General features: G+C 46.0%; 1 protein-coding gene across 1 annotated transcript; it reads right to left on the bottom strand.

The window, feature by feature from the left end:
* Positions 1-347: 347 nt before the first annotated feature.
* On the bottom strand, positions 348-1,706 carry LOC119976204 (muscarinic acetylcholine receptor M2-like). The gene has a single exon (XM_038816515.1). The coding sequence runs from the start codon at positions 1,704-1,706 to the stop codon at positions 348-350; it is 1,359 nt and encodes a 452-aa protein (XP_038672443.1).
* Between the last annotated feature and the right edge of the window lie 9,241 nt (positions 1,707-10,947).

The following is a 10,947-nucleotide window of genomic DNA, read 5'->3' as shown; positions in this document are numbered from 1 at the left end:
CCTAACAGCACTGTTGGTGTTCATAGACTGCACGGACTGCAGCAGATCAAGAAGGTATCACACTGCCACCTTCTCAAGGGCAATTACCCATGGGAAATAAATGTGTCTTGCCAGTGACACTCGCCCCCATAAATCAAGACAGAAATAGCTTTAGCTGCTCCGGATTTCTTGTCCAGCTACATTCCCAAAGTCCTTCTCTCTAAAATCTCTATATCCACAGCCTCTAGATCTCACCCTGAATTGACACAACAAACATATTGGATATTTATATATATTACAAGAACATTATCAGAGACACCATCATCAGAATGTATAAAGTGTTCATAACATTCTATTTGTAGCTAGGTTTATCGAATTGTGCAAATGTTCTTATATTGACACATGAGAAGGCACTTGAAGGTTTTCCTGAAGGTTGGATTACACAGTGCGTAGCAGGCTGGGTTTAATGTACTGTTGACGTAACACAGCCAGTATCCAATAGTCCACGCTATGTAGGGGACACAGCTTGAACAGACGGTGTAGATGAGCACCATGATAAAGTATGGGCTTAGGGTGATGATAAATACCAGGAAAATAGCCAGGACGGTCCTAGTCACCTTCTTCTCTCGGGATGCCGCTCGCTTCCTTTTCTCAGGAGTGATCGTGGTCATCCTAATAATCATAGTTTCTGCTCTGATCGCACCGTCATTTCCTTCCTTGGTGCGGGCACTTGGTTCTATTCCTCCGCCGGATACGCCACCATTTTTAATTTTGCTAATTATATTTAGACAAGAGAGTTCGAGATTTTCCATCCTCAGACGGTTTGATGGGACCTCACTTGGAGACGTTGACTCATTCAAGGGTTCCTTCTTTTCTTGGCCTCTATTCTCAATTATAATTTCTCCAGGGATTTTGGCACTTTGGAGGTTACTGTGTGACAAACCATCAGGTGCACCAGATAAGTTCTCATTATTCTGCTCCATTACCTTGTCCTTCATTAGAAAGTGTGAAATGTTGATGTTGCTTGATGTGGGCTCAACTTTATTCTCAATTATTCGACTCTTGCTGGCATGAGATATTTTCACAGACAGAATAATCAAAATGAGCACAGGGAGATAGAAGGTGAGCAGAGTAGTGCCGAAAATGACAGGTGGATTTGAGAGGAACTGTATGTAGCATTCATCCTCACCAACTGTCCGCTCCCCGACGATGAACTGCCAGAGGAAAATGGGAGGAGCCCAGATGACAAACGGTACCACCCAAGTAGCTGCGATCATTAATCCTGCCACTTTCCCTGTTCTTCTCACGGGGTAGCTGAGGGGCTTTGTCACGCAGAAGTAGCGGTCAAAGCTGATGATCAGGAGGCTCAATGCCGAGGTATTACTGACAACGTAATCTAGAGCAAGCCACAAGTCACATACCACTGGGCCCAAAGGCCAGTAACCAATCACAGTGTAAAGGGTGAACAGATTCATGGAGAACACGCCAATAATCAAATCAGCACAGGCAAGGCTTAAAAGAAAGTAATTGTTAATACTTTGTAAATGTCTGTTTACTTTGATGGAAACGATGACCAGAATGTTTCCAATAATCGTAACCAAGCTCAAAGATCCTGTTGCAGTCACAGTTAAGACAATTTCGACCACTTTGTAAAAATTTGCTTTTCCAGGATCAAACAAGTCCGTTACGTTGCCACGAGATTCATTTAGTTGTGATGCGTTTGCCATAATTTCCCTCTGATCTATCGTAAGCACTGGTGAGGCTGGAATACAGAAATTAAAAATTATTAGATAGCTGCTTTACGATGTGTTGAAGTTAAAATGTAACTGGTATCTCAGTCAAGTTCAACCAGCAGGAACATAAAACGCTATCTGCTGAGAGAAACGTCAATATGTTAGTCAAGAGGGATTCTGTTTTAATAGGAATCTCCCATAGATCGAGTGCTGTGCAATCAGTTATGAATTAATTGTTAATGACTTGGTTCGAAATGAATAATGATGATAATGAGCAGCGTTGGAAACATCTCTACCAGTGTTTTAGATTAAATGATCCATTATTGCTGGGTTAAACCATTGTGGACTTACACTTTCGGGATTCACGTCTGGCAAGGAGACAGCAATCTGAGTTTTAGTCAATTCATGTCGATGAAATGAAATGAATGAAAATCGCTTATTGTCACGAGTAGGCTTCAATGAAGTTACTGTGAAAAGCCCCTAGTCGCCACATTCCGGCGCCTGTTCGGGGAGGCTGGTACGGGAATCGAACCGTGCTGCTGGCCTGCTTGGTCTGCTTTAAAAGCCAACGATTTAGCTCAGTGAGCTAAACCAGCCCCTTTGTCATGTCATGCAGTTGAAAGTAAAAGGTTGTGGGGGTTATATTAATAGAGTCTGGGGCACAGCGAATTTAGCTGCTTATATCTAGTGATATAGTTTGCACATTTTATGGGAATTGTGATAAACACAAATCTGACGATAATTTTCTGATATTGATATTTGAAAGCGAAAGTAGAAATTCATCACAAGGTTTAAAATATCAATAATCTCCACTGAAGCTTGTGACGTCAAAAAACTGCACGCCGTGTTTTGAATATTTAAATAGCTGACTCACGCCTATTAACTGACGTTTAAAATATAAAATAAAATTTTGATCATGCCTGCACTTTTTAACTAAGAGTCTGCCGATATTATAGATATTAAAGGAACGGCGATATATTGTGAAAGGAATGAAAGATAATGGAGGGAAGTGGATGAGAGGGGAAGACGATGAGAAAGAAACTCAAGAGAAAGGAGCGAAGGAAAAGGGAACAGAGATTAAGCAGATTCAAACATAGAGAAGGAGGTGATGGCTTGAGAAAGAGGGAAAATCAAATGTTGGAACTCAAAACCGAGACTGACTACATGGTGCAATATATTGTCGAACAACGTTTTAAATTATGTTCAATGGAAGAAGACACTCCTGGGGGGTAAGGTAATGTGATTGCTTCCATGTGTGTCAATACTTTTGGAATTAATTGCACACAGGAAAATAAACGGGAAAATGCAATATACTTAAACATTGATTACTCTGGGCATTTTTCCTTTTCAGCTGCTGGCAACAAATGATCACAAATCGACCAAAGGTGAAAGTGACGGTAAACCGGACAGAACGGTCTCCGGCTGCATAACGCAGGACACTGTAGATATTAGACATGGGGACTGAGGATACAAATAGAAACTCTTGCTGATCGGAATGTGAAATGAAAATCGCTATTGTCACAAGTCGGCTTCAAACTGCCACAGTGACTCTGGGAACAGTGAATTCACTCAGTGATCTAAAGGATATTATGTAGTATTTTATAATTTCAGATCAGTGTCGGGTGTGGAATGTCCCCTGGTTTTGTTCTGCATCAAGGGATCTATTGCATTCAGGAGTCTGGTTAACAGTTATGCTACTTCACTACATTCTCACTTCGGGGATTCCATTTTTCTGATTTTGCTGCTCAACGTTTTCGCCGTTCGACATACGTTATTGGCGAGTAGAACCCTTAGGAGAGTCTACTGTCACAGCAATGAGGTGTGCTTCAGAGAAGCGCAGATGCAGAGTCGAAGGAAATCTATCATATTGCTGCTTGCTGTCTCCAGAAATTTCATATATTATGGTCAATGTATGTGGTGTATTCCACATGGGTTGCAAGGTGGTTGATGGGTTATTGAGTCCGCTCCACCATTTGGCCCTGTTTGCAACTGCCTGGCTTCAAGTCCTGAAATTCCCTCCGAAAAGTTCGCTCCTCCTTTAATATTATCCTATTATGGGTGGCAAGGTATCACAGTGGTTCGCATGGTTTCTTCACAGCGACAAGGACCCGGGTTCGATTACCGGCTTGGGTCACTGTCTGTGCAGAGCCTGCACGTTCTCCCGTGTCTGCGTGTGTTTACACCGGGTGCTCCAGTTTCCACCCACAACTCCCGAATGGCTTTCTGTGAAAAGCCCCGAGTCTCCACATTCCGACGCCATTTCGAGAGGCTGGCACTTGAATTGAACCGTGCTCCTGGCCTGCCTTGGTCTGCTTTGAAAGCCAGCGATTTAGCCCTGTGAGAGAATGTGTCTCATAATCAGATCGGAAAGAATAATAACTAATAGATTTGCGGCTGCACCAAAGTTGCGAGTAACACAACTGGAGAGGCCACAACAGCTCCAGAAAAGGATCACAGTTCTCAATACATTAGCTGTGAGTCAGCGGTTTGAACAGGGGCGACATGAGATAACAGGTAAGGAGAACAGTCGCCAGTTTCATTGAGTTCTTATGAATCTGGCGATATACAGAATTGTCTCGACTGTTTAGATACTGTCCTACAGATTTACGTGTTCCCTCCGGTGGCAGAGAAGCGCAGTGGTTAGCACAGTTGCTTCACCACTCCAGGGTCCCAGATTCGAATTTACGCTTGGATCACTCTCTGTGTGGGTTCTGCATGTTCTTCCCGTGTCTGCGTGGGTTTCCTCCGGGTGCTCCGTTTTCCTCCCACAGTCCAAAGATGCGCAGGTTAGGTGAATTGGGCATTCGAAATTGCCCTCAGTGTCCAAAAAGGTTAGCTGCGGTTACTGGGTTGCGGGGATAGGGTGGAGGTGTGGGCTTAAGGTGTGGACTCTTACCAAGGACCGGTGCGGATCCGATAGGCCAAATTGCATCCTTCTGCACTGTAAATTCTATTATTCCATGACAGGAGAGTGCATTCACTCAGGATCAGCTGGAAAACGCAGCAGCCGATTAAAACTGAATGTCAAATCAAAAACCTAACATGTCCTGATGACAGAACCTCCAGGCTCTGATGATGTGACCGCCGAACATTCAGATGATCCGCTCCAAGTGCACATGGATATTCTTCCCCATGCTTGGGGAAGGTTATCCCTCATACCTACTTCCAAGAAAGTGTATTAATCGGGCAAGGTGTTGTGTATCAGTGTGTGAATCAGACCGGACAATACACCAGTAGCAGCTGTCAGCAAATATTGATAACTTGCATCTTTGATGAGAGACAACCTGTCTCCTCCCGATTAGAACTGCGCACGCATTGAAAAATTAACTACGACCTTTGGCTGATGAAATTGACATGATAAATCAGCAAAGTAACCGGCAGCAACAAAATTACTTATTACACAAATTCTATACCCTGTGTACATTGCTGTATGACAGTGAATCATCCGCAAATAACACACACCAAGAATAAATACTACGAACTCCAATGTCAGGGACACATAATTTGGATGAAATAGAGGGACACAGTGATCAATGAAGCTGTCCTTTCTCGGGCAAAATGATGGCGCGAATCAAGCAGATGAGGCATCAGATAATTCACACTTTTTCAAATATTAAATTTTCTAGCAAATGAAGAATTACTCTGAGCTCAGAGGTGTCGGAATGAAGGCTGGACAACGCGGGGTACATCGTTCACCAGTCGCGCAATGTATATATCAACACCATTTTTTGAGTCAGATTTCAGATTTCTAATCTATGCTTTGTGATTCCGACAATCTTTTAATATTCAGAAAAATACAACAGACGAGAGAAATAGTGAGAGTGAGGATGTAAGTGTTAGTCTTTGAGATCAGAATATTACTACACAGTAATCATAAGAAGACAAATTAAAACTACATTAAGCTCAAAGCGAAAGAAGCTCATTAAAACAATTTAAGATCTTCAAATGATGTAAAGAACAAAGCAGGAGCTTGCATTACATAACTAATATTTGGATGTAGAGGCTTACCAGGATTGCCAATAGTAGCATGGTGAAAATAGTAAACCTTTTCTAAGTTAAGGATGAAAAAGGTTATCTTCCATTGGCCCATTCCAGTGGAGCGGTGATCCTTGTTAGGGTCCGAGGTGAAACTCTCACGGAGACTAAGAGATAAACCAGATGGAAAGGAAGCCTTTATGTATACAAGGGCGAGACCTTCAGAGACATAATTTGCTTCCACGGAGACTGAATTAATTAGTCACAGAACAAACAGGCTCTGTTAACTCCTTTCAATCCGACAGATATTCGCATCATGTTTGAACATGTGTGCAATGTGCACCAGGCTGGAATGATAAACTCACCCTGTACCCAAATACATTCGCCCCTTTCAGCCTTGTGCCCGGTGAGACCGTTGTTTGAACTTTGGCTCTCAGTTCTCTGTTAACATCCGACGGTGTGAATCAGCAGCGCCATTCTGGTGTCTGTACCGTTTTCTCAAAGGGATGGAGAGTTATCAACGTTCAGGATTTGCTGGACTCTAACTCTCTATTTGCCGTCTTCTCGGCTGGATGAGCTTTCTCGTCTGTCCACCTCCCCAAGGCCCCCTCCAATCTTTTAGCCTGAAATTCGCAACCATTGTCTACTGTCTCTCAGTTGTCTTTATCCATGTCCACCATGTCCAAAGATGTGCAAGTTAGGTGGATTGGACATGATAAATTACACTTAGTGTCCAAAATTGCCCTTGGTGTTGGGTGGGGTTGCTGGGTTGTGGGGGTAGGGTGGAGGTGTTAACTTTGGGTGGGGTGCTCTTTCCAGGAGCCGGTGCGGACTCGATGGGCCCGGTGGCCTCCTTCTGCACTGTAAATTCTATGATCTATGATCTATGTATATACCTCTCTTGCAATTCTCCTTGAAGTGGGCTGATTGATATGTAGCAGGTCGGCGCCCAGTGGTCAGTTGGTCGTTCGCAATGCCCCATTATTTCCGCATTCCCCATCGTCGCATTTAGTTGGTACGCGAACCATGTGCTGGAAATCCCTCGAGGAGTTTCCCATGTATCACTTTACCCGGCAATTGGTCAGAAATGTTAACTCCCTCTGGACAATTGCCCTGCGCCGGGAAACAGCCGACAGAAGCGATTGATATCGCTTAACATCCGATGGTTCTCTCGGTTTTAACATGATAGTTATGTGGAAAGAGCTAAAATGAAATAATATACTTCTGACACCAGAGTAGCTATCTGAACACTCATACCAAGCGTTCCTGGGAACACACAAGCACCACCCCACAGTGGGGCCACCTCAGCACCCTTACACTCTTTCCCTGTCGGTCCCCGACCTGACCCAACCCACTGCCCCCTGACATCCTAAAATTCTGTAAATCATCTTTACTCCGGATTGGATGTGGAGACAGGCTGCAAGAGGGATTTCAACATGTGCAGTTTGCATTATTGCACTTCACAGGCTGGTCAGCTAAACGAACCGTCCCCGCCCCGCTCCCGCCATTATATTACATTGCAGCGACTCAATTAGGGCATCTGTTTTGAGTAATATTGTTAAAGTCAGCTTTTCTCACTAAACATGCTGATGTTGCGTTTCACAAGGCTTGATTCAGGGAAAATTCATCCTTTTTCTACACATAAGAACAAGCTAAGTATCAGCACATCCCTCATGTATCACAAAGCTTACATGTTTATTGGATATCGTTCAAATGCCTCTGGAATACCAGAATAGATCATAGAATTTGCAGTACATAAGGAGGCCATTCGGCCCATCGAGCCCGCACCGGCTCTTGCAAAGAGCACCCTACCCAAGACAACGCCTCCACCCTTTCACCATAACCCAGTGACCCCACCCAACAGTAAGGGCAATTTTTGACACAAAGAACAATTTAGCATGGCCAATCCACCTAACCTGCACATGTTTGGACTGTGGGAGGAAACCGGAGCACATGGAGGAAACCAACGCACACACGGGGAGTACATGCAGACTCTGCACAGACCGTGACCCAAGCAGGGTATCTAAACTAGGACCCTGAAGCTGTGAAGCAATTGTGCTCACCACTATGCTACCGTGCTGCCCCTTTTTATTTTTACTGATTTTTTATTTCAAAAAAACTCTCAGTGCAAGACAATACTTTGTCAAGGATTGAGGGTGTTGTACCTAAATCCGCATCGTATACGGAAAGGTACATCAGCTTGTTGCACACATTGAAATTCGGTGGTACGATGTTGTGGAAATCACAGAGACGTGGCTGCAAGAGGATCAGGGGTGGGATCTAAATATCCAAGGATATATGTCCTATCGAATGGGCAGGCAGATGGGCAATGGGGGCGTGGTTGCATAGTTTGTAAGGAATGGTTAAATCAATAGTGAGGAGCGATATAGGATCTGAATGCATCGAATCTCTGTGGGTAGAGTTGAGGAACTTTGTGATCTCGTCTTTAATAACAGACTCTAAAATCTTACCAATGAACGAAGTCAGGCTAACCAGCCTATAATTTCCCGTCTTCTGCCTCCCTCCCTTCTTAAACAGTGGTGTTACATACGCCACTGTCAAGTCCTCTGGGACCCGTCCTGCCTCCAGTGATTCCTGAAAGAACATCACGAATGCTTCCACAATTTCCTCAGCTATCTCCTTCAGGACCCTGGACCCTGCACCAAGCCCTTTCGGCTTGTGAAAATCGCCCTGTCATCTACAGATGCTGGTAGGGGGACATGTAGCCCGTTGCGCATCCCCTGGGCGCTCACATGTCGGCGAATGCTGTGAACCCCGATGCCAGAGCATCCTGGTGGGCTAGGTGCACATTCAATTGGATATATTGTGCCAACTAGGCATATAGGGCCTCTATCACGACGCGGATGCACCTGCGCACCGAGTTCTGTAACACTCCAGACAGGCCTCGCTCGTTGCCTGGAAGGACCACATGGCGTAAAACTTCACAGTGACTATCACCTTGATGGACACCAGATGCGGGTGTCCTTCCCCATCCCCATGCGGTACCAGGTGAGCCATGGTCCTGCAGATATGTTGCACTGTCTCCCTGCACAGCCTGAGACATCGATGTCTGGGACGTCCTCGAATGGCAGCCGCTGCCGGTGCACACCAAGCCTCATGTGGTTTCTCCTTTGCACATTCTCCTCCTTCTCCTCGGCCTGTTGGGCAAACAGCACACCATCCTTAGCGGCTGCCTTCTGTTTCTCTGAGGCAGACACTGCTGCGTCCACCTCGAGCAACTGCAGCTCGTACAGCCTCAGTGCATCCCGCAGGGCTGTCGCCACTAGAAGGGTCATCCTTACTGGTTGAATTCCAGTATCCATAGACTGTAGGGGTGAAATGCCGACATTTAAGCCAGGTTCATACCTGGTGCCCAACCAGGTCCAACGGGCTACATGGTGGGCCCGGACTGTATTGTGAACCCTGCTACCGCATATTACTGCACCCTGGCACCGTGGGGGTCTCTGGCGCTGGCACCAATTCCTGCTGCCAGGGTACCATCGGCTGCCGGTGCCAAAACCAGCGGTATTCTGCAGGGCCCCCATCCGGCACCCCACGTAGGGGCTACTGTGCGCATTGCCCTGGGTGGACAGGGTGATGAGCCGCTGGCGGGTGTTGTCTGGTTTGCGGTGCGGGGGGGGGGGGGGGTTGTTATGCAAGAGTGTAAGATGCAGGGTCGGACTGGGGTGATGGAGTGGTCGGGTGCAGTCACCCATGTGGTCGGTGGCACTCTGCAGAATCAGGGCGCAAGTTAGATGGTCAGTAGCGTGCGCTGCAAGATGGCTACCTTTAAGGCCCGAGGAATGGCGTTCCATGCTAGGACACCACCCCAGTCACGTGGGGCAGTTACCCTAACGCCATGCGCCCCCCCCGCCATCAATCCCCCCCCCCCCCCCCGCCCTGGCTGCCCCCCCCCCCCCCATCCCAGGCAGCCCAGCCAATGTCAGGAACGGCAACCTGCGATGACACATTTCCGTATGCTACATCCTCTGTCTCCCTCACCAGCCATGGCTCCTGTTTCCCAATTTCAAAAGGCACAAGTGCAACTCGTCATCCAGAATTCCACCCAATTGAGGTGGAGGGTAGCGGAGACCCTGGAGAAAACCGGGTCAAGCCCGCTAATGAAATGCAAATAGCATTCAGTGCATGTGTGGACTAGAAGACATTGTCACCGTTACCGAGGTACCGGAGAAGTGTGATCTGCTGTGAAATCTTCACTGGACACAATTTTAACACCAAAATTGATTCTGTGCCCAGTCATCTTTCCCGATTTCGGTGCCAGCTGATGGAGAATCCCGCCCGATGTATTTAATAAGCAGTTAGATGTAGAACGTGGAGCTAAATGGATGAACGGAGGGAAGGCCGGATCAGGCTATTGAGTTGGATGATTCTGACATCATCATAATGAATGGTATATCAGACTATAAGGAACGAATGGCCTACTCCTGCTCCTATTTTCTATGTTTCTATGTTTGCCTTGTGGCAAGGATGATTTCAACCAATGGAGAGTTTTCTGCCTACTTCCCATTGACTTCAGTTTTTCTACGGCTCCTTTATGTCATATACTGCCTTGATGTCAAAGGCAGTCACTTTAATCTAATAATAAGAATAAGAATATTTTATTGTCATAAGTATGAAGTTACTAATGGCCACATTCCGGTGCCTGTTCAGGTAAGCCGGTACGAGTATTGCACCTCCGTTGCTGGCTTTGTTCTGCGTTACAAACTAGTTGTCCAGCCCTCTGAGCTAAACCAGCCCCTAACCTCACCGCTGGAGTTCAGTTTCTTTCTCCATGATTACACCAAGGTTTTAATGTAGTCAGTCTCTGAATGGCCTTGGCAGAACCCGAACTGAGTCCCAGTGTTCAGGTTATTGCTGAGGGCCACATGGTAGCACTGTCAATGACACATTGCATAACTTTGCAGATGATTGAAAGTAGTCTAATTTGATGGCAATTGGCGGAGTTTGATTTGTCCCACCGTTTATGCACAGGACATACCTGAGTAATTTTCTACATTGTCGAACAGATGCCAGTGTTGCTACATTGAAACAGTTTGGGTCGGAATATGGCAAGTCCTGGAGCACATGTCTATTGTACTTTTGCTGGAATATTGTCAGGTGCCACAGCCTTTGCAGTGCCTTCAGCCATTTCTTGATATCACATGGAGTGAATCGAGTTGGCTGAAGACTGGCATCTGTGATACTGGGCACCTCAAGAGGAGGCCGGGATGGATCATCCACTCAACATTTGTGATTGAAG

This window comes from Scyliorhinus canicula, chromosome 13 (assembly GCF_902713615.1).
Source record: "Scyliorhinus canicula chromosome 13, sScyCan1.1, whole genome shotgun sequence".
NCBI classification, from domain to species: Eukaryota; Metazoa; Chordata; class Chondrichthyes; order Carcharhiniformes; family Scyliorhinidae; genus Scyliorhinus; species Scyliorhinus canicula.
This window is presented reverse-complemented; position numbering and strand designations above follow the sequence as displayed.